The sequence below is a fragment of the Bos mutus genome, chromosome 20 (assembly GCF_027580195.1).
Source record: "Bos mutus isolate GX-2022 chromosome 20, NWIPB_WYAK_1.1, whole genome shotgun sequence".
In the NCBI taxonomy this organism is placed as follows: domain Eukaryota; kingdom Metazoa; phylum Chordata; class Mammalia; order Artiodactyla; family Bovidae; genus Bos; species Bos mutus.
Genome location: NC_091636.1, coordinates 23530726 through 23555442, shown reverse-complemented (window position 1 = coordinate 23555442; position 24717 = coordinate 23530726). Strand labels below are relative to the sequence as shown.

Genomic DNA, 24717 nt, shown 5'->3' with positions numbered 1-24717 from the left:
CAAAATGAAAACATAACCTACTGAATTGGGAGAAGATATTTGCACATCATATATCTGATAAAGGGTTAATCTCCAAAATATACAGAGAACTTATTAACATATGTAACAAAAAAACTGTTTAAAAACCACATATAAGGATCTGAATACACATTTTTTCCAAAGAAGACGTACAGATGAGCAACAGGCACATGAAAAGATGCTCAAAATCACTAATCATAAGGTAAATGCAAATCAAAACCACAGTGAGGTATCACCTCACACCCAACAGAATAGTTATTATTAAAAAGATAAGAAATAACAAGCATTAGCAAAGATACGGAAGAAGGGAACATCTGTGAACTGTTGGTAGGAATATAAATTGGCACAGCCACTATGGAAAACACTGTGGAGGTTACTCAAAAAATTAAAAATGAACTACCATGCTAACCAGCAATTCTACTTTTGAATATTTATCCAAAGAAAAAGAAGACACTAACTAGAAAAGATATATGCACCCCTCCGTTCACTGCAGCATTATTTACAAAAAGCTAGCAAATGAATTTGCAAAAGTGATGCTCAAAATTCTCAAGCCAGACTTCAACAGTGAGTGAATCAAGAATTTCCAGATGGTCAAGCTGGATTTAGAAAAGGCACAGGAACTAGATATTGAATTGCCAACATCCACTGGATCATCGAAAAAAGCAAGAGAGTTCCAGAAAAACACCTACTTGCTTCGTTGATTATGCTAAAGCCTTTGACTGTGTGGATCACACACATCAAGACTGCCAGGAGAAGTAACAATGACCTCAGATATGCAGATGACACCACCCTTATGGCAGAAAGTGAAGAAGAACTAAAGAACCTCTTGATGATAGTGAAACAGGAGAGTGAAAACGCTGGCTTAAAACTCAACATTCAAAAAAAGAAGATCATGGCATCTGGTCCCATCACTTTCTGGCAAATTGATGGGGAAACATTGGAAATAGTGACAGACGGTTTTCATTGGGCTCCAAAATCACTGCAGATGGTGACTGCAGCCATGAAATTAAAAGACGCCTGCTCCTTGGGAGAAAAGCTATGATCAACCTAGACAGCATATTAAAAGCAGAGACACTACTTTGCCAACAAAGGTTCATCTAGTCAAAGCTATGGTTCTGCCAGTAGTCACATATGGATGTGAGAGTTGGAATATATAAACAAAGCTGAGTGCCAAAGAATTGATGTTTTCGAACTGTGGTGTTGAGAAGACTGTTGAGAGTCCCTTGGACTGCAAGGAGATCAAAGCAGTCAGTCCTAAAGGAAATCAGTCCTGAATATTCATTTGAAGGACTGATGCTGAAGCTGAAGCTCCGATACTTTGGCCACCTGATGTGAAGAACTGACTCAGTGGAAAAGACCCTGATGCTGGGAAAAGACTGAAGGCGGGAGAAGGGGATGACAGAGGATGAGATGGTTGGATGGCATCACCGACTCGATGGACATGAGTTTGAGCAAGCTCCTGGAGTTGGTGATGGACACGGAAGCCTGGCATACTGCAGTCCATGGGGTCGCAAAGAGTCTGACACGACTGAGTGACTGAACTGAACATATGGAAACAACTTAAGTGTCCACTGATGGATAAGTATAAAGAAGACACACACCAGAATACTACTCAGCCATAAAAAAGAAAGTAATATTCATGTGCTACAACATGGATGGAGCTTTAAGAGTATTATGCTAAATGAACTCAGTCTGACATAGAAAGATAAATACCACATGATTCCATTTGCATGTGGACTCTGAAACAGAAACAAATAAAACCCAGACTCTTAAATACAGAAAATAGTCTGGTGGTTGCCAGAGGTAAGAAACAGTGAAAATGGGTGGGAGGTGAGGGGTAGAATAGGGGAAGGGAATCAAGAGGTACAAACACCCAGTTGCATAATAAGTAAGTCACGGGGATGAAAAGTACAGCACAGACAATAGTCAATAAAATAGCATTAACTTTGTATGCTGACAAGTGATAACTAGACTTACTGTGGTGACCATTTTGTAATGTTTCAAATGTTAAATCATGTTGCACACATAAAACTAATAATGTATATCACATATACCATACTTCAACAAAAAATAAAAATAGGGATAGTAATATCTTCATAGGTTTGTTGTGAGGACAAAATGAGTTATTATACACAGACTGCTTAGAACAGTATCTGATAGAGTAAATGCTCAAAATATGGTCGCTATAATTACTGTAATTATTATTTTTATAAAAATTTTTGACAACAGGAAACTTATAAAAGTAAGTTTATACGGTAAAATCACATTATGGTTGGGTCACTTTTCTAACCAGGTTTTCTTAATCTTTTCATTGGTAAGCTACTGAATTAAAAAAGAAGGTACACTGCTCCTCCTTCGGCCATGCATTCCATTTGGCCATAACTACTCTGTCATGTGTCATCACTTCAAGAGAAATAGATGGGGAAATGGTGGAAACAGTGTCAAACTTTATTTTTTGGGGCTCCAAAATCACTGCAGATGGTGCTGCAGCCATGAAATTAAAAGACGCTTACTCCTTGGAAGGAAAGTTATGACCACCCTAGATAGCATATTCAAAAGCAGAGACATTACTTTGCCAACAAAGGTCCCTCTAGTCAAGGCTATGGTTTTTCCTGTGGTCATGTATGGATGTGAGAGTTGGACTGTGAAGAAAGCTGAGCATCGAAGAACTGATGCTTTTGAATTGTGGTGTTGGAGAAGACTTTTGAGAGTCCCTTGGACTGCAAGGAGATCCAACCAGTCCATTCTGAAGATCAGTCCTGGGTGTTCTTTGGAAGGAATGATGCTAAAGCTGAAACTTCAGTACTTTGGCCACCTCATGCGAAGAGTTGACTCATTGGAAAAGACTCTGATGCTGGGAGGGATTGGGGGCAGGAGGAGAAGGGGATGACAGAGGATGAGATGGCTGGATGGCATCACTGACTCAGTGGACGTGAGTCTGAATGAACTCCGGGAGTTGGTGATGGTCAGGGAGGGCTGGCGGTGCTTCGATTCATGGGGTGGCAAAGAGTCAGACACGACTGAGCGACTGAACTGAACTGAACTGAACTCTATCATGTATCAGTGGCTCTTTTTCTTAATGCTTACAAGTAAGACAATACTGTGATAATGTTTCTTAAGAATAAAACATATGGGTTAATATAAAATGTAGATTAAATCATCATAATACATGGACATTTCATTTTCAGTAGATAAGGAAATTTCTGTCAAGGGGTACTTTCTAAGTTGATACTACTCTTTGTAGAGAGAAATTTTGTCCCATTTATTTGGAATATCTCTGAATCCTTTTAGTACAGACCACTAAACAAACATTCATTGAGCAAACTTACTATATCTGCTTTAAATTCTTTCCAGGCCAAAATTATTTTCTTTTAATTTTTAATTGGAGGATAACTGCCTTACAATATTGTGTTGGCTTCTGCCATACATCAACATGAATCAATCATGGGTATACAGGTGTGCCCTCCCTCTTGAACTTCCCACCTTCCACCACTTCCCACCCCTCTAGGTTGTCACATAGCACTGGTCTGAGTTCTCCACGCAAAATTCTTGCCAAGCTGTCTATGGTACAGAATTTTGAAGCTTCAATTCGTTTTATGCTATAAAAAGTCCCAAACTGGTTTTGAAGGAAAACTTGGGCTATGCCTGATATTCTTTCTCAGTCCAATTCTGTTCAGAAGGACAATGTTTAACACAGTTTGCATACACTAATTTGCACGACTATTTCATCAATGTGTATTTCACTCAACTTAAGCTGTGATAATAGGGACAATGCTGGCTTTTCTTTCCACTCCCCAGTTTCGCTGACAAAGCCCAGGTCAAAAGATAGTTCGTCCACGAAGACTTTCTCTACTTTCCCAGTTGCTAACTTCTCAGTAATATGATAGCAAATGCTCCTCTGTCCATTAGAACGCCTCCCAAACATAGCATAGGGTTTTTCTTTACCTGCCTGTCTCTAGAACTAAAACCATTAGCTCTTCTAGGGCAGCAACAGGTTTTATCCACCTATCTTTGTATTCCCCGCACCTGGTGCCTAGTTGGCATTCAATCAATAAAGAACTGTAGAACAAATGGAGAAATAGCGATCTCCAAGTTTAGCAAAAGAATGTCAATTTTTAAAACATACTTGGCTTTTTACCTACAACCCTAGAAAACGCATGCAGAGTTAGGCTGAAGCAAAACAAAAAACAGTAGGGCCAGGAGGTTGGTAGATGGAGAAATACTGTTGGTTGATGAAGAAATCTCCACTTGAGGACTTTTTCAATTATGTGCTGAGAAGTGTCAGCACATGGCTTTCAATGCAATCCTGCTCAGAGACAGAGGCAAAGTTTTTGTAATCTCTTCCAACCCTACAACCCCAGAATTCCTTTAATCGATGAGATATCGCTTTGGGGAGCCCAGGTACCCTAGGTGAGACTCACCTTCCCGTTCGTGGGAGGCTCCTGGATGTAAATGTTGCTCATTCCGGTCAGTACTCAGGACTCCGCTCCTAATGGGGATGAGAGTAAACCGCCGGTAACTAGAGCTGGCCACCTATCGGTACACTGTTCCTTAAATTGGGAAGTCGCGGAAAGCTACAGCCTGTCAATACCCCGCAAGACAGTAGCACCACACCAAACACTAGCTCTTCCCAAGCCTAGGTCCTCACGGACGCCGCCATGTTCCTCCCGGACCCGAGCACCGCTAATCCTGAAAAGGGGGATTCCAATGGCGTCCAGGGAATTGAGAAGAGACTATTAAACTCCTATAGATTAAGTTAACTTGTATTCCAATTTTAAAAACAACAGTTCGTAAGTCTTGGTGTTGTTTACTTCACTACACCCGTGTGCCCGTCTCATTCACCCCCTCGAAGCTGGCAGTAATGGTTCGCGCCGTGTGTGGTGTACAAAACGATTCCCCCGGAAACGGCATCAGCAGCCACTAGGTTCCGCAATCTCCAGGGGCTTTTAGGGCCTTCCGTTACTGTCAAACCCGGGTGCCGCGGCGCGGGTGGGAGAAAGACGGCCCCCTCGTTGGGTGTTGTCCTCGCGGCCAGCGGGAAGCGAGCGAACACTCAGAAGCCTAGGGGTTCTGCGACCCCTCTTACCAACGCCATGGCAATTCCAGGTAAAGACCAACCGCAGGGATTTGGGCGAGGGAGGGAGTAAGTAGGGTAGGTTAGTGTGCTCTGGGTAAGGAGTAGCGCCCAAGGGTGGAGGCGTTAAAATGATCAGGTTCGTTAGGTTTACAAGAAAAATTTTACAGTCCAAAAATAAACTATAAAGGAAAGAAAAGAAGAAAGAAACAACTTCCCCCGCAGCAGCCCAGCTCCCACTGCCCAAAATGGACTTACAGCGAAAGTATATATAGGGCGGAGTGGGGGAGGGGTGTTTGAGACAGACTCCTGTCTGTAGGCCTAGGAGGCATTGGGCCCAGAAAAACTAACCTCAACTTTAGTATGGTTTGAAAATAAAATTTGAGGTGGCAACCCTTGGCAGACCCAAGTAGCCGAAGGCATTGTTTGCGCTGGAAGTGTCAGGGCTGAAATGAGCCTCTGGGGTTCCATTTCTTTCTCTTCCTCTTACCTGTAGTAGCTGTGTGGTCCTGAATTTTTGCCCTTCTGGGCCTGTTTCTGCAACTGTTAAAAAAAAAAAAAAAAACAAGGATATGTGTTGATTTATATCTGTGGTTCCTTCCAGTTCTCCTTGCAGGAGCTATTTTCAGAAATACACACCACCACCACCCCTCCCCCCACTCAAACATGCAACTTGGAGATTCACTGTATTTAGAAAAGACTCAAAATTGCAGTGGTTCAGAAGCCCTAACTTTGTTTTAAGCTCCCCTCCTCAGTATTATTTGACCACGTTTGTTCTGTGGCAGCCTTTGCTGAACTGTGTTTTGCACATAGCTGTTATGCATGGGAAGCTTGTGCTGTTCTACCAACTGCAGTTTTGGGAGGATCACACTGGGCACTGTTGTCAGTTCAGTCATGTCCGAGTCTTTGCGACCCCATAGACTGCAGCATGCAGGCTTCCTGTCCATCACCAACTCTGGGAACTTGCTCAAACTCATGTCCATCGAGTTGGTGATGCCATCCAACCATCTCATCCTCTGTCATCCCCTTCTCCTGCCTTCAATCTTTCCCAGCATCAGGGTCTTTTCCAATGAGTCAGTTCTTCACATCAGGTGCCCAGAGTATTGGAGCTTCAGCATCAGTGTCATTCCTTCCAATGAATACTCAAGATTGATTTCTTTTAGGATTGATTGGTTTGATCTCCTTGCAGTCCAAGGGACACTCTATAGAGTCTTCTGCAACACCACAGTTCAAAAGCCTCAATTCTTCGGCGCTCAGCTTTCCTTATAGCCCAACTCTCAAATCCATACATGATTACTGGAAAAACCATAGCTTTGACTAGATGGACCTTTGTTGACAAAGTAATGTCTCTGCTTTTTAATATGCTGTCTAGGTTGGTCATAGCTTTTCTTCCAAGGAGCAAGCGTCTTTTAACTTCATGGCTGCAGTCACCATCTGCAGTGATTTTGGAGCCCAAGAAAAGAAAGTCTGTCACTGTTTCCATTGTTTCCCCATCAATTTGCCAGGAAGTGATGGGACTGGATGCCATGATCTTCTTTTTTTCAATGTTGAGTTTTAAGCCAGCTTTTTCACTCTCCTCTTTCACTGTCATCAAGAGGCTATTTAGTTATTTGCTTTCTGCCATAAGGGTGGTGTCATCTGCATATCTGAGATTATTGATATTTCTCCTGGCAGTCCTGATTCCAGCTTGCACTTCATCCAGCACCATTTTGCATAATGTACTCTGCACATAAGTTAAATAAGCAGGGTGACAATATACAACCTTAACGCACTTCTTTCCCAATTTTGAACCAGTCTGTTCCATGTCTGGCTCTAAGTGTTGCTTCTTGAAACGTACCGGTTTCTCAGGAGGCAAGTAAGGTGGTCTCATAGTCCCATCTCTTAAAGAATTTTCCACAGTTTGTTGTGATCCACACAGTCAAAGGCTTTAGCATAGTCAATAAAGCAGAAGTAGATATTTTTCTGGAACTCTCTTGCTTTTTCTCTGATCCAGTGGATGTTGGCAGTTTGATCTCTGGTTCCTCTGCCTTTTCTAAATCCAACTTGACCATCTGGAATTTCTCAGTTCATGCACATTGAACCCTGGCTTGGAGAATATTGAGCATTACTTTGCTAGCATGTGAGACCCATGTAATTGTGTGGTAGTTCAAACATACTTTGGCATTGCCTTTTTTGCAGATTGGAATGAAAACTGACCTTTTACAGTCCTGTGGCCACTGCTGAATTTTCCAAATTTGCTGGCATATTGAGTGCAACACTTTAACAGCATAATTTTTTAGGATTTGAAATAGTTCAACTGGAATTCCATCACCTCCACTAGGTTTGTTTGTAGTGATGCTTCATAAGGCCCACTTGACTTTGCATTCCAGGATGTCTGGCTCTGAGTGATCACACCATCATGGTTATCTGGGTCATTGAGGTCATGTACAAGATGAAAGACACACTTATTCATAGACCTGACAATTTTTATTAAAGGCATATTGCATGCTAGGCTCTGTACTAGGCCCGGGGAATACAGTTGCCCTTCGCACAGGACTTACAATTTAGCAGTTAAAAGAAAGTACTAGAAAGTCAGACAGTGGTATGACAGGGAGCACACACAGCCTTGAGAAGCACATAGAAAGGGCATCTAATAGGAAAATGGAGAGTTCAGAAGGACTTTCCAGAGGATATGGCATTTAGGATGAGACCTGAAGAATTGTGAGAGGGGGAGTTATAGCCGGAGAGACCAGATATGCAAAGGAAGAGGAAATGTGTGAGAAGATGTGCCCTTTGGATGGAACTCAGAGTACTAACAGAGAGAAGTGAGAAATTAACTGGAGACAGAACAGTAGCTAACATTTACTAAGCATTTGCTGCATGTCAGATGTGTCAGACGCTGTCTCAAGCATTGTATTTTCCTCTTATTTAACATTGGCACCCACACTGTGAGATAGGTATTACAATTTCCATTCTGCAGTTCAGAATGCTGAGGGACAGAGAAGTCAAGTGAGTAGTTGAGACAGCTAGGAAGTGATGGGTCAGTGCAGTTCCTCTGGACCCTGTGTGCTTATCCATTTTGCCATGTTTTAGTATAATTACAAGGCAATTTCCCATTCATAGAGGATGTTTTAAGCCATGAGAAGGAGTTTGGATGTTTCCCTCAGGACCACAGGAAAAGATTTAAGGATTTTTAAACGTACTCACGTTTTGGAAAGTGCATCATGGCTGCACAGTAGATTAGAGGAGAGCTAGTTTGGAGGCAGAGTCACCAGTTCAGAGTAACTCTGGTTATGATGATGCCTCACCAGATGGTCTCAGTAAAAAAGACGAGAAGTAGATAGATTAGAGATATATTTCTGGTGGTAAAATCACTGATTGATTCATGGTAGGTGAGTAAGATTGTAAATGAGATACACCTGAGTTTCACCGATAGGCAGTTGGGTGGGGCTATTTCAGGCAACACCTGAGAAGGAACAGTTTTTAGCGAGATGATGCGTTCAGTTGGGTCTTGTGTTGAGATGTAGTCATGGAATGGAAATATCTAATATGCACTAAGAGAGAAAATCTGTATCTTAGGAAGGAAAACAGAATCAAAGAACAATTTGGTGTCATCCACACACTTATAATAGGCCAGGGGAATGGAAGTCTTTGCCCAGGTGGAATGTGTAGAGTGTGAAGGGAAGGTCTGTGGGTGGAGCTTGGAGAATATCAATGTGTAAGGGGCCAGCGGAGAAAGTCCAGTCTTCACAGTAGATTGCCTCGGCATCCTGATAAGCTGAGTCAGCCCTGGTGGCCTTTGCCACACACAGCTGCATCCTGAGTTGACCTGCTGCCACGGCTGGTTTCATTATTTGAGCAAGTGTTTTGAGCACCACTGTGGTATAGGCACAGTGGGGGACACAGTGTCACAGCCTGGTCTTCATAAAACTTAGGTCAAGTAATGAAATGTAATGCACTGCTTAAGAAAGAGGACAAAAGTGATTTTAAAAAAAAATCCTTATTGAAGTTCCCTTAAACTTAGACCAGAGTTATAGATATGTTAACCTTCTTTCAATTCAAAATAATACTTCAAAATGTAATCATCTTAAATTGTACCATTAAGTTAGATGGTAAGACATAGATAAACTGTTTAAACCCAGGAAAAAATTGAAATAATAAGCACGACAGCACTATGAAAGCACAATGCAAGTGCCATTAGAAAATACAGAAAATGTGAAGGTAATTTCTTGGATGATTGATCCAGATAGTGTATTACACAAAAGTAGGGCTCCAACGATTCTGATCATCAAAAAGGACAAGAATGCTCTTTTATTTTTAGGTATAATGCTCATACAGATGTTGTTGTTCAGTCGCTTAATCGTGTCTGACTCTTTGCGACCCCATGGACTGCAGCACACCAGACTTCCCTGTCCTTCACTGTCTCCTGGAGTTTGCTCAGATTCCTGTCCATTGAGTCAGTGATGCCATCAAACCATCTCATCCTCTGCTGCCCTCTTCTACAGCATGGCGTTTTTTGGGTGGTCCTGCTAGTGATTATTACAAAGTATGACTATAAAGTATCAAGGTTAGTTTCCACAAATGATAATCAGCCTCACCTATTTTATGGTCACCTGCTTCAGCTGCTTTTCCATAGCAGTGTGTGTAACCATTCTGTAGGTGACACAATGAAATGTATACTTTGTTACTTAGTGAAATTATGGACTCAGAATTGTTATTAAGGAAAGGACATTGTAACACAATGAAACTCAGTGAAGTTGTGGTTTAGTTCCTAAATCTTGTCCAACTCTTGTGACCCCAGGTTCCTCTGTCTGTGGGATTTCTCAGGCTAGAATACTGGAGTGGCCTGCCATTTCTTCCTCCAGGGGATCTTCCCATCCCAGGGATTGAACCCACGTCTCCTGCGCTGCAGGCAGCTTCTTTACCGCTGAGCCACCAGGGAAGCCACTAGTGAAGTTTGTTTTCTTTTGAAACTGCTTTTATCATTCACATTCTTACATTCATGTTAATAATTAACCATTCCCAGTGAAGAGTTACCTGGCAAAAGTGGCAATGTATGTTATTGATGTAGGTAGCGGGAAAACTTTTCTACACCTTGAAGTTCATATGTACGTAAAAATTTTGAATATTTCCATCGCCTCAGGAAGTTTCCTTGTGTCTCTGTCATTTCCCCCTACCCAGCAATCATTGTTTTGTTTTCTTTTGTCCTTTAATTTCTTTTCTTCTAGAGCATATCATGTTTCAGATAGGCTAACGACAATAGTTTCATAGCTGCCAATTGGGAGCTGTAGAAATTACCAATTCCCAACTGATGAAGTATTTTCTTAAGTTTATAACCTCAAAGCAGCAAAAATTTGTTGAGAAGCTCCTAGCCACTCTACACCATGCTAGGCACTAAATTGTATACAAAATGTAGCATGGCCCAAATCTGGAGAATCTGGCCTTTTTTGCTCCTGTAAGTTCCCTGGGAGGGGAAGGACTCCTTACCACTCAACCTTAGCAGAATTCTAGATTCAGAGGAAACCTGTTAACATATAATAATGCAAGATATAAAGACCTCTACAATTTGCTCCTAAAATCTTCAGTTAATGAAATTTTATTGAAAATCTGCAATATAGCTTCTCTGAAGAATTTGCAAGTGCAATCATTGCCTTTTGTCTACGAATACTTGCATGACAGCAGCCCTTCTTACTGTTGGGTTTGGTTTGTTTGAGGGAGGTTTCTTGGTTTGGTTTTTGAGAAAGCAACTCATTCACATGTTTTAAATTTTAGAGATATAAAAGGTCTGTAGTGACATGTCTCTCACCCTTTCCCCCCTGGAGCCAGGACTGCTTTCTTCAGGTAACCAATGTATATCCTTGCAGAGACATTTTTTACATGTCTGTATCTATTGATGTAATGTATATAAAATGTATATTATGTATAACTGTGCAGGGGTTTTCCTTCCTTTTATACAAATGGCAATGTACCGTAAGCACTATTCTATAGTTTACTTTTTTCTTTCAGAGATTATTGCATATCGTTAAGTAAACAACATCCTTATTCTTTTATACCAAAATTGATGACTAGGTTACTTCCACTGTCTTACTATTACAAATATGCTGCAGTGAATAACTTTGTACATAAACCTGTATGCATTTGTGCAGGTAAATTGAGGATTAATTCCCAGATATGGATGTGCTGTATCAAAGGAGTATGTACTTCAGTGGTTCTGATAGATTTTGTCTGCTTACTTTCCATAGAGAGGGTACTGATGTATACTTGTACCAGCGATACACATATGTATATTCCCCGCCACACTGTCTTCAACCTTATCAATTTCTGCTGTTCAGATAAGTGAAAATGGAATCCCAGGATAGATTTTAATGTACATTTCATTTATCATGAATAAGGCTGAGCATCTGTCCATATGTTTCAGAGTTGTCTTTATTTCCTTTTCAGTGAACATTCTGTTCAGTTCCTTTGCCCATTTTTTCCCTGGTGGCTATTGGTCTTAATGATCTGGTGGGTTAGAGTAGGGATAACTGCCCTTTGTTGGTACTGGGAATTGCAAATATCTTTTCCCATTTTTTTTAATGTGTATTCTGAGTTTGCTTTTGGTAGTCTTCACCATTCAGATTTTGTTATGTAGCCAGATTTCTGAGTTTTTATTTGATGGCTTTTGGATTGTAGGTCATGATTATTTAATGGCTTTTGGATTGTTGAAACATTTTGAGGGAAGCAGGGTTTATTATTCTCAAAATTTGAAGAGGAGTGGAACAGAGAACAGCATGGGAACCTAAGTGGGGAAATGGAAAACTTGTCAGAGTCAGGGCCTCCCTTACAATCCTGCTGTTCAGTTTGACACAGATCTCGAGTACTGGTATATCAACAGAGTTCTTGATCCAGACAGCAGAAATTGACTTGTTAATTTAGGTAGAAAAGGGAAGATAGGTTCTAGGTAGAAGGTTCAAGAAAGATAGGTTCCCAGAAGATAGGTTCAAGGTTCCAGGTAGAAGCATTTAGTTGGCCAGATAGTCACGAAAATTATAAACAAATGAAGCTTGAAATCTTAATTTAACCAAAGGCTGATGAGGAAATAGCTGATGTGAAATTATTTAGAGTTCTTATTATACTTCCCTTTTGTGTAAAAATTACAACCTTATTAAAGAAGATGAACTGCTCTGAAAAAGTTTCATATTTTATTCATTCTAAAAATATGAGATACTTGAATAATGAGTTTTATCAACGTCTTTCATCAAAGATGAGTTAATTTCTAATACGTGCTGAGATGAGATGACTTCAAATCTGTCCATTACAACGTCTTGAGTTTGCTGTAAGACAGATAACGGGGCATTTAGTACAGTTTTATTCAGTGTTATTCAGTGTCTATGGTTTCTATGGTAACAAACTTGACATTGACCTGGATTCTCTGAGCCTTTTTTTCAACATGCAGTTATTTCATAACAGAGAACCTGATTTTATTATTAACCCAATTTCATTTCACAATTCTGCTACAGTGCAGCATATGTGTTTTTACACTCTGCAATAAAACCCACAGGTTTAAGGGGAGAAGAATGAGGTTGGGGCACCACACTCAAAAACTTCATCACTGGTACATAAAAAATCATAGGAACCTATCTGCACATGTTAATTGGCTAAAAGATACATAAATATTGAAATAAGTAGGGCATTATACCTTTTAAAAGACCTGAAGTTTGCTGTGGAAGTGGAATTCAGAAGAATTGCAGCTTTTGAGTTCTAAAGTAATGGTAGGAAGGTGATAATACAAAACCAGATAGGTATGGATGCTGCTCTCAGCACACGTTGGGTGAACTGAGGTCACTAGAAATGTTTTGAGATGTGCCCATGTGTGTTTTGAGGCTCCAATCAACTGGATGCAGTTTTTTGTATTCATCTAGTCTATTTCATGGACACATTGCACTCCAATTGTTCCTTCTTAGGTGCACTGGAACAAATTTATGTCTCTAAAATCAAGCATTGTAATAGAACTGACTGTATTTTTATTTGAACAACTCAGTAATGTGTATTTTAGCTGGAAATTAATATTTGACTTTATAATATTAAATAAATGGTTTGAAAATGATCTTTCTTTTAAAATTAGGTATATTATATTGCACTATGTACCTTATTAAATTGGGATATCTCCATTTGAAGGATTTGGAAGTGAAACACCCTTCATTAAGGAAATAGAGTAATACTGTACTGGCCCTTTGATTGATTGATGGGAGCCCTTACTGGAGGTTAACATCAGTTTGAAGTACATATACACACAGTGAAATATTATTCAGTCATAAAAAGGGATGCTACTCTGGTTTGTGCTACAGTATGGATGAACCATGAAAACTTAATGCTAGATACAATAAGCCAAGCATGAAAGGATAAATATTGTATGATTCCACTTATATAAGATACCTAAAATAGGCAAATGCATAGAGACAGAAAGTAGAAGAGAGATTACCAGGGGCTAAAGAGGGAGGGGGATGGACTGTATTGTTTACTGGCTACAGTTACTGTTTGAGATGATAAGAATGAAGTTTTGAAAGTCATATAGTGGTGATGGTTGCATAACATTGTAAATGTATTTAACACCACTGAATTGTACACTTTGAAATGGTTAAGATGATAAATTTTTATATGTATTTTATCACAATAAAAATGTTACTTCATCTGATATTTGTATCTTCAACATTACTTGTGGGTACCACTAATTATACAGAGATATTGTAAATACTTATAAACATTGGTCAGACTGAGTATGTAACTAGTTTCCTGTCTCTTGTCAAAATTTGAGTGCCGATTTGAGATGTTTCTTCTAATACCTAGCAATTAAAGTATCTTTCTAAAATTTCACCATTTCCTTTAAGAAAGTTAGAATTTCTTTTTCTTTTAAGGGTAAGCAGAAAAACATTTGTTAACCTGAATGTTTACATATCTATCTAGTCAATTACTTTGTATTTGAGGGATAGGCCAAAGTACCCTGGAATTTCTTTTGCAGTGTTAGAGAATCCTTGAAATGTTGAAACTCTTGACTATCATACTGCATTTCTGTTGTGTTAGAGAAAAATATCTTCTGTTAAGTATTTGTCAAGGAAATAATTTGAGTGAATTAGCTTTTCCAGTTATTTCTAATAATTATAATAATTGAGCAGTACTCTAAGCTAGGTCAGGGGGGATTTGGGTTTTTTTTAAGAAATAAATTCTATTGCAGGTGGTTTTCTCAGCTTTTCCATGTGATGAAATGTTTGTTTTTACTTATCTATATGTCTTCTAAAATGTTATCTAATTGTATTTCAGGTTGCAACAAGGACAGTGTCCGAGCAGGCTGTAAAAAATGTGGCTACCGTAAGTGCATTAAAGAATAGCATTTTGTGCAGTGAATCATTGCTTCTTTGGACCATGTGATTTAGCATCCTGATTTCAGGGCCTTGGGCGTAGTCCTTTAGCTCTGTTATTTGGATCAGTTTTGCAGAAAATTCAGAAATCCCTCTGTACTAAATACACACTTCTATTCCCTGCCATGGACCCAGTGACAGGTGGCTATGTATCTGGTGACTAGCAAAGATGTTATGAAGTACAAGTGGAGTAGATTTAGGAGCTTGGAGAAAATCTATCCCAGAAAAAACTATATAGATACTTAACCTTTTATTCCTTATCCCTGCAGATACTAGGTGAAGAGGTGATCAGTGGAAACTGTTTATGAAAGGTTTTCCTGTTGATTGAATTAACTCTTTACAAAGGTAAATTTGGTCTGGTGAAACCTTGATTTAAACAGCTCCATTATGATTAATGAAATGGAGTGGAAAAGTAAACTTCAGCATGTGCAATTATGCAATCTAAATTTGTACTTACGTACTGTAAACAAATATCATTTCTCTACATAAATGTGACAATTCCTAAAGCCTTGATAACAGCTCTCACAGTGGCATTACACTGTTTTCTAAGTTGTTTGGAGAAAATGCAAATGAACCTGGATTGTTGTTGATACTCTAGTTCATAGCAGAGTTATTTTATAATGGAATAAAGATGTTCTTGTATGGGAAAAAATTTTATTTTTTAAATCATGTAATAAGAGAATACTTGGGGTATGAATCTCCAAGAGAAGGGCTAAGAATAAAAGCATGCTGGGAGAACCAAGTCACATGCCTCTAAGCAACAACTGAAACGTGGCTCCGTTGAAGCTTGCGAACTAGCAAAAGTGGGCATGTAAGTATACATATCCTTCATATGAATAAAAACTCCTGAAGAATGTGTTTGCATGCAAGAAATGAGTACATTGACGTCTTTTCTGTTTTTTAAATTTGCTTATATTTATTTATACTTTATGTCTTTCATCATTGTTAATTTCATTTCTTTATTTAAGATTTAAGGTTAGGAGTGCATACGTAAGGAGTAAGCCCACAGTGAAAAGCAGAGAAGACATACCTGAGGGAGGCTAGTGGTTCTAGGGAGAGGGTAGAGGGGTCAGCGAGTGGTCTGTGGGGGAAGGGCACACAGAGGATTAGTCAAGGTTCTGGTAACAGTCTGTTCCCTAAAGTGAGAGGTACAGCTATTTACTTTATTAATTCTCTTTCAACTGTAAGTATTCATTTTATATACTCTTCTCTAGTCTTCTCTATGTGTGATGCACTTAAAATAAATCTTCTTTGAATGTTTACATTAAAATTAAATTTTTATTTAATTAATTCAATTCAATTCAATTTTATTTAATTTAATTTTATTTAATTATTCAATTAAATTTGAATTTTTACATTAAAATTAAGGAAGTTCTCTATATATAAATGCTATATTTACTTCAAAATCTAGAATGGATTTCCCAGTCTGTCTACTAATATCAGTTCATCTACTTGGACCTCTTTTAACTTAAGACTTGTAGGATAGCTTAAAGTAAAGAGCTAGTCTGAGCCAGGTTCCAACAGTTTTAGTGGATGGGGGTGCTGTACAGCCACAGAGGGCTGAATGGGAGTGTGTGTTAGTTGCTCAGTTGTATCCAATTCTTTGCGATCCCATGGAATGTAGCCTGCCAGGCTCCTCTGTCCATGGAATTGTCCAGGCAAGAATACAGGAGTTGGGTAGCCATTATCTTATCCAGATTCCTTCGACCTAGGAATCGAACCTGAGTCTCCCACATTGCAGGCAAATTCTTTATCATCTGAGCCACCAGGGAAGCCCAAAGGGGAGCCTAGGGGACTGCTACTTAGAAGCAGTGATAAGAAGTGGGGAGCATGCTAATAATACTGAGGTAAGCTGTAGAGAGGCATCTTCAGGGAAGAGCCAGCTATCCCTTTAAAAAGCGGTAGAGGGAGCATTCTGAGCACAGTTGGTCCACAAGGGATTGCGTGTTTCAGCAGCTGTCATAAAACGATTGGGGGATACAGGGGTGATGATTAGTTAAGTCAGAGGAACAGAAAGAGCAATGTATGGATGAGACTTCAGGAAAGTTACAGGAATACAGAGGCCTATACTTTTGGGTAGGAATAAAAATAATAGGGATGTGAAGTTTGGGGGGAATTAGCTGGGTTTAAGAATTCAGAAGTTTATAATGTAGCTCTTATGTTTTCAAAACTCAGGACCTAAGATAGAGACAGAGCTTGGTTAAATTCATTGCATTTCATTGCTAAAACAACCCTGTGAGGTAGGTAGATTTCATAGTCCCAAGAGGTGGCTAGGTGGTAAAGAATCTGCCTGCAAAGCAGGAGATGTAAGTTATATGCCCAGGTCAGAAAGATCCCCTGGAGAAGGAAATGGCAACCCGCTCCAGTATTCTTGCCTGGAAAATCCCATGGACAGAGGAGCCGGGCAGGTCACAGTCCATGGGATCACAAAGTCAGAGATGACTTAGTGATTGAGCACACACACACTTTTAGGATATTCAAAACCATTGGTCTGGCACCTAGGTATAGCTTTTACACAGCTGGCAATAACTAGCTGTGTGACTTTGGGCAAGTTACTTAACCACCCTGTGATTCAGTTGCCTGTCTGTAAAATGAGATTACAGTACTTATTTCCATAGACTTGTAAAGATGCAAGTTCTAGATCTATGCTTTGCCATAGTTGTTCTTTAAAAATCAAGAGGATTACTCTGTTGTTAAGTAGGAAGACTGGGAATTGAAATCTGGTTATTTGTAAGACTTTATACTATGCCATGGTATTTTTTCCCCCATTCAAAAAAATTGTGGTAAAACACATAAAACATAATTTGCCATTTTAATTCCTTTTAAGTGTACAATTCAGTGGCGCTAATTACATTCCCAGTATTGTACAACCATCACTCTCAGTTACAATGCTTGTTCATCACACCAAACAAAACCTCTATAAACATCAAGCACTATCTCCCCACTCCTCCCTTCTGCCAGACTCTGGTAACCTCTAATCTACTTTCTATTTCTATGAATTTGGTCATTCTATATATTTCATGTAAGTGGAATCATATATTTGTCCTTTTGTGTCTGGCTTATTTCACTCAGCCTAATGTTTTCAAAGTTTGTTCATGTTGTAGCAGATACCATAACTTCATTCCTCCTTATGACTGAATGATATTTCATTGTCTAGATATACTGCATTTTCTTAATTCATTTATCTATTGATAGACACTTGGGTTATTTTTACCTTTTGGCTATTGTGAATAATGAGCAGTGAATATTAAGGTGTACACATCTGTTTGAGTCCCTGCTTTCGATTCTCTGGGTATATAACTAGGAGTGGGACGCTGGGTCGTGTATGTTGAGCTTCTTGAGTTGCCAAACTGTTTTCCACAGCAGCTCCATCATTTTATATTCCCACCAGAAATATATCAATATAAGAGTTTCAGTTTCTCCACATTGTTGCCAATATTTATTTTCCTTTTTCCTATTATTTTTGAATTGTAGCCATCTCAGTAGATGTGATATGGTAGCTCATGATTTTCATTTGCATTTCTCGAATGACTAATTATGTTGTGTATTTTTTCATGGTCTTATTGGCCATTTGTACGTCTTCTTTGGAGAAATGTCTATTCAGTTTCTTAGCCCATTTTTTATTGGAGTTGTCTTTTTGTTCTTGAGTTGTGGGAATTGTATATATACTAAATGCTAAACCCTATCAAATATATAATTTGCAAATCTTCTCTTCCATTCTGTAGGTTGTCTTTTCACTTTCATAATTTCTTTGCACAAATGTTTTAAAATTTGATAAAATCCAACTCACCAGTTTTATCTTTTGTTATTTTGCTGTTAGTGTTTTACATGTAAGAATCCATTGCCAAATCCATGTTAAAGAAGACATACCCCATGCTTTCTTCTAAGACTTTTATGCTTTGAGTTCTTATATTATAATGGTCTTTGATCCATTTTGAGTCAGTTTTTGCATATGACGTGAGGTGAGGAATTCAACTTCATTATTTTGCATGTGGAAATCCTGTTCTCGTAGCACTGTCTGTTGAAGAGACTATTCTTTCCCCACTGAATAGACCTAACAATTTTGTCAAAAAGCAATTGGCTATATACGTGTGGGTTTATTTCTGGACTCCTGCATTGGTTTATGTGACTATCCTTATGACTATAGATCACCTTGTTTTGATTTCTATAGCTTTGTGGTAAGTTTTGAAATCAGGAAATATGAGTCTTCCACCTCTATTCTTTTTCAGATTTTTTGGCTATTCAAGGCCTCTGGTATTTTTTTATAAATTTAAGGGTCTGTTTTTCCATTACTGAATAAGCCCCATTACTTTTCGCAATCAGCTGGAAGATGCACAAGCTGGAATCAAGATTGCCGGGAGAAATATCAATAACCTCAGATATGCAGATGACACCACCCTTATGGCAGAAAGTGAAGAAGAACTAAAAAGCCTCTTGATGAAAGTGAAAGAGGAGAGTGAAAAAGTTGGCTTAAAGCTCAACATTCAGAAAACGAAGATCATGGCATCCAGTCCCATCGCTTCATGGCAAATAGATGGGGAAAGAGTGGAAACAGTATCAGACTTTGTTTTTTTGGGCTCCAAAATCACTGCAGATGGTGATTGCAGCCATGAAGTTAAAAGACTCTTGCTCCTTGGAAGGAAAGTTATGACCAACCTAGACAGCATATTAAAAAGAAGAGACATTACTTTGCCAACAGAGGTCCGTCTAGTCAAAGCTATGGTTTTTCCAGTGGTCATGTATGGATGCGAGAGTTGGACTGTGAAGAAAGCTGAGTGCCAAAGAATTGATGCTTTTGAAGTGTGTTGGAGAAGACTCTTGAGAGTCCCTTGGACTGCAAGGAGATCCAACCAGTCCATCCTAAAGGAGATCAGTCCTGGGTGTTCATTGGACGGACTGAGGCAAAAGCTGAAACTCCAGTACTTTGGTGACCTCATGCGAAGAGTTGACTCATTGGAAAAGACCCTGATGCTGGGAGGGATTGGGGGCAAGAAGAGAAGGGGACGACAGAGGATGAGATGGCTGGATGGTATCACCGACTCAATGGACTTGAGTTTAGGTAAACTCCGGGAGTTGGTGATGGACAGGGAAGCCTGGCATGCTGCAATTCATGGGGTCACAAAGAGTCAGACACAACTGAGCGACTGAACTGAACTGAGATGTTATAACTTTGAAATGTCTCTACATATCTGTGGTCAAAATTTATGTTTCTGATCATCTCTGATCGTCATCATTGTCTCCTGAGAGTCTATTTAGAAAAGAACTCATAAGAACTATATTTTGGAGTTAATTTCTTAAGTTTGTTCACTTATGTTCCCCAACTGGAAAAAAAAAAGGAAATTTTTTTTGTAGCTTCATAAGCAGTGTGTGAACAGTATGAAAAGACAAAATGATAGGATACTGAAAGAGAAACTCCCTAGGTCAGTAGGTGCCCAATATGCTACTGGAGATCAGTGGAGAAATAACTCCAGAAAGAATGAAGGGATGGAGCCAAAGCAAAAAGAATACCCAGCTGTGGATATGACTGGTGATAGAAGCAAGGTCCAATGCTGTAAAGAGCAATATTGCATAGGAACCTGGAGTGTCAGGTCCATGAATCAAGGCAAATTGGAAGTGGTCAAACAAGAGATGGCAAGAGTGAGTGTCGACATTCTAGGAATCAGCGATCTGAAATGGACTGGAATGGGTGAATTTAACTCAGATATATCTACTACTGCAGGCAGGAAACCCTCAGAAGAAAAGGAGTAGCCATGATGGTCGACAAAAGAGTCGGAAATGCAGTACTTGGATGCAATCTCAAAACGACAGAATGATCTCTGTTCGTTTCCAAGGCAAACCATTCAGTATCACAGTAATCCAAATCTATGCCCCAACCAGTAACTCTGAAGAAGCTGAAGTTGAACGGTTCTATGAAGACCTACAAGACCTTTTAGAACTAACATCCAAAAAAGATGTCCTTTTCATTATAGGGGACTGGAATGCAAAAGTAGGAAGTCAAACACCTGGAGTAACAGGGAAATTTGGTCTTGGAATACGGAATGAAGCAGGGTAAAGACGAATAGAGTTTTGCCAAGAAAATGCACTGGTCATAGCAAACACCCTCTTCCAACAGCACAAGAGAAGGCTCTATACATGGACATCACTGATGGTCAACACCAAAATCAGATTGATTATATTCTTTGCAGCCAAAGATGGAGAAGCTGTATACAGTCAGCAAAAACAAGACCAGGAGCTGACTGTGGCTCAGATCATGAAGTCCTTATTGCCAAATTCAGACTTAAATTGAAGAAAGTGTGGAAAACCACTGACCTAAATCAAATCCCTTATGATTATACAGTGGAAGTGAGAAATAGATTTAAGGGCCTAGATCTGATAGATAAAGTGCCTGATGAACTATGGAATGAGGTTCATGACATTGATAGGAGACAGGGATCAAGACCATCCCCATGGAAAAGAAATGCAAAAAAAGCAAAATGGCTGTCTGGGGAGGCCTTACAAATAGCTGTGAAAAGAAGAGAAGCGAAAAGCAAAGGAACAAAGGAAAGATATAAACATCTGAATGCAGAGTTCCAAAGAATAGCAAAAAGAGAGAAGAAAACCTTCCTCAGCGATCAATGCAAAGAAATAGAGGAAAACAACAGAATGGGAAAGACTAGAGATCTCTTCAAGAAAATCAGAAATACCAAAGGAACATTTCATGCAAAGATGGGCTCGATAAAGGACAGAAATGGTATGGACCTAACAGAAGCAGAAGATATTAAGAAGAGATGGCAAGAGTACACAGAAGAACTGTACAAAAAAGATCTTCACGACCCAGATAATCACAATGGTGTGATCACTGACCTAGAGCCAGACATACTGGAATGTGAAGTCAAGTGGGCCTTAAAAAGCATCACTACGAACAAAGCTAGTGGAGGTGATGGAATTCCAGTTGAGCTATTCCAAATCCTGAAAGATGATGCTGTGAAAGTGCTGCACTCAATATGCCAGCAAATTTGGAAAACTCAGCAGTGGCCACAGGACTGAAAAGGTCAGTTTTCATTCCAATTCCAAAGAAAGGCAATGCCAAAGAATACTCAAACTACTGCACAATTGTACTCATCTCACACGCTAGTAAAGTAATGCTCAAAATTCTCCAAGCCAGGCTTCAGCAATGCCTGAACCATGAACTTCCAGATGTTCAAACTGGTTTTAGAAAAGGCAGAGGAACCAGAGATCAAATTGCCAACATCCGCTGGATCATGGAAAAAGCAAGAGAATTCCAGAAAAACATCTATTTCTGCTTTATTGCTATGCCAAAGCCTTTGACTGTGTGGATCACAATAAACTGTGGAAAATTCTGAAAGAGATGGGAATACCAGACCACCTGATCGGCCTCCTGAGAAATCTGTATGCAGGTCAGGAAGCAACAGTTAGAACTGGACATGGAACAACAGGCTGGTTCCAAATAGGAAAAGGAGTTCGTCAAGGCTGTATATTGTCACCCTGTTTATTTAACTTATATGCAGAGTACATCATGAGAAACGCCGGACTGGAAGAAACACAAGCTGGAATCAAGATTGCCGGGAGACATATCAATAACCTCAGATATGCAGATGACACCACCCTTATGGCAGAAAGTGAAGAGGAACTAAAAAGCCTCTTGATGAAAGTGAAAGTGGAGAGTGAAAAAGTTGGCTTAAAGCTCAACATTAAGAAAACGAAGATCATGGCATCCGGTCCCATCACTTCATGGGAAATAGATGGGGAAACGGTGTCAGACTTTATTTTTCTGGGCTCCAAAATCGCTGCAGATGGTGACTGCAGCCATGAAATTAGAAGATGCTTACTCCTTGGAAGGAAAGTTATGACCAACGTAGATAGCATATTGAAAAGCAGAGACATTACTTTGCCAACAAATGTCCCTCTAGTCAAGGCTATGGTTTTTCCTGTGGTCATGTATGGATGTGAGAGTTGGACTGTGAAGAAGGCTGAGTGCTGAAAAATTGATGCTTTTGAACTGTGGTGTTGGAGAAGACGAGAGTCCCTTGGACTGCAAGGAGATCCAACCTGTCCATTCTGAAGGAGATCAGCCCTGGGATTTTTTTGGAAGGACTGATGCTAAAGCTGAAACTCCAGTACTTTGGCCACCTCATGTGAAGAGTTGACTCATTGGAAAAGACTCTGATGCTGGGAGGGATTTGGGGCAGAAGGAGAAGGGGACGACAGAGGATGAGATGGCTGGTTGGCATCACTGACTTAATGGATGTGAGTCTCAGTGAACTCCAGGAGTTGGTGATGGACAGGGAGGCCTGGCATGCTGTGATTCATGGGGTCGGAAAGAGTCGGACATGACTGAGCGAATGATCTGATCTGAAGCAGTGTGTTGTCTTATCAGTTTAGGGTCAGTTTCATTAAAGCAAGGCCAAAAAAGGATGTGAGACAGACTGCTGCCAGTGTGGTTATTATTTAAGTAGTTTATTTATATTAAATAATAATGACAGTGTAAGGTGTTTGGATGCCAAGCTAGTTTAAGTAAAAGAAAAATTGTATCATCAGAAATTCTGATCAAAATGGCCAACTAAACCAACATAGAAAGTCCTCTGTTTGGCTCCAAACACAGAGAGATGCTGGAGAAAAATATAGTAACAACAAAAATAAAAATAAGCTAGCTCAAAAGAATAAAAGGAAAATTGCCACATGTTAGAAAGGAAAAGGTGCTCAAAGCCAGAGTAGGGAATGATAGCTGAAAACAATGAGGTTCACGGGCCTCCTGGGTAGACTTTTATGGAATACGGAATGAAGCTTTAGACTCCTGCAGGATCACAGCATGGCTGGAGTGAAGGCTGTTGGTTAAAGCCAGACTGCTCAAAAAAGCAGTGAAGTGGGAATTACAGAAGTTCCATTTACTGTCTAGGGGAAGTGATGAGAAAGTTTACTGTGTTTAACTTCCTATAAAACAATAATTAGAGGAAAAGGAATAATTCAGAAATGACAGCCCAAGCTTACATCATCTGTAGGTATGAGGAGTAAATTTACACTGCCTCCAATGAGGCAGAAACTAGCTTTCCAAGCTAAGAAATTAATGTGAAAAGGTAGTCTGTTATCACGTTAAAAAAGTAAGTCCAGCTACATGTCATTATTAGTGAAACTACTTAGAAAACTGAAAACTACATAGAAAATTTCAAAATAAAGGGATGGAGGAAAAAGAGCAAATAGATATTAGGTTGAATATTGTTGATATTCAACAGTTTTACTCATGCAAATGGTAATTTCATATGATTTAACTAATAATAACCAAAAGAGCAACTGGTACAGCAATTATAATATTAGACTTTTGAGGCAAGAGCAGTTCTAATCAACCAAGAAGATAAAATAATGATTTTGACTATACCTATTAATATAATCTCAAAACATGTATAGCAAAATCTATTACAAGGGAAAATGGACAAATATATAGTGATAAAGGTACTTAAAAATTATACTATCAGAAATTATTACACAAGAAAGTAAGATGGAGGTTTGAAAACAAAATAAACATAAAAGCCTCTCTTCAACAAATAGTGATATATTCTTTTAAAATACATTCCAAGTTTTCCCCCAGATTTACTACAAGATAGGCCATAAAAGAAATCTTAGCAAATACTGAAACACTGATACCATACAGGCAAACACTAAAACACTGATTTACCTTACAGATACTCTCTGATAACAGTGTAACACATTGAGAAATCAGCAAAAGCATAATCTGAAAGCTCTGTATGTTTGGAAACCAAAAAGAACATTTCTGAATGATTCATTTGGAAGGAAATCAAAACCAAGAAAATTTGTTTCCAGCAGTATGGCAGGCTGGACCCTACTGTAAACAACTAAGAAACTAGTATAAAATATGCAGTACATATTAGATATATTAGTATGCTAGGAGAAAATACAGAATTCATGAATACTTAGAGACTAGCAACCAAAGGAAGCAGAAAGTCTAGGAGGTGTTGAGGGTATTTGCTGAACCCAGGGTTCTTGAACTTCTATTTTTGTGTATTGACTGAGTTCAGGGAATAAGGCAAGGCTCAGGACCCAGCCCAAGATTGGTACTTTGCTAGGAGATGCTCTCATATGAGTCTAAGACTTCCAAAAGATTTTATCCTTGAATAAGAGAGAAGTAGGACTAAATCCTAGAACAGAATTGTAGTGAATTGATGGTTGTGAAATAAATTATGTGGTTTCTATCAGCATTCATATTTTTTGAATATCAAATGTCATAGTGCTACAGGT

At 39.3% G+C, this 24717-nt stretch overlaps 2 protein-coding genes across 4 annotated transcripts in view; one reads left to right on the top strand and one right to left on the bottom strand.

Moving 5' to 3' along the window:
* CWC27 (CWC27 spliceosome associated cyclophilin) overlaps positions 1 to 4862 on the bottom strand; it is a 268469-nt gene extending 263607 nt beyond the window's left edge. Inside the window, exon 1 of one of the 3 annotated variants that reach the window (XM_070357521.1) lies at positions 4440 to 4862. In XM_070357521.1, the coding sequence (XP_070213622.1) occupies positions 4440 to 4481 (42 nt within the window). In that variant the 5' untranslated portion in view covers positions 4482 to 4862. The remainder of the gene's footprint in view (positions 1 to 4439) is intronic. The other 2 variants (XM_070357523.1, XM_005892771.3) reach the window with 2 other exon arrangements.
* Positions 4677 to 24717, top strand: part of SREK1IP1 (SREK1 interacting protein 1) — a 37795-nt gene continuing 17754 nt past the window's right edge. The window contains exons 1-3 of the mRNA XM_005892769.3: positions 4677 to 4773; positions 4969 to 5124; positions 14369 to 14416. Of these exons, the coding sequence (XP_005892831.2) occupies positions 4677 to 4773; positions 4969 to 5124; positions 14369 to 14416 (301 nt within the window). The remainder of the gene's footprint in view (positions 4774 to 4968; positions 5125 to 14368; positions 14417 to 24717) is intronic.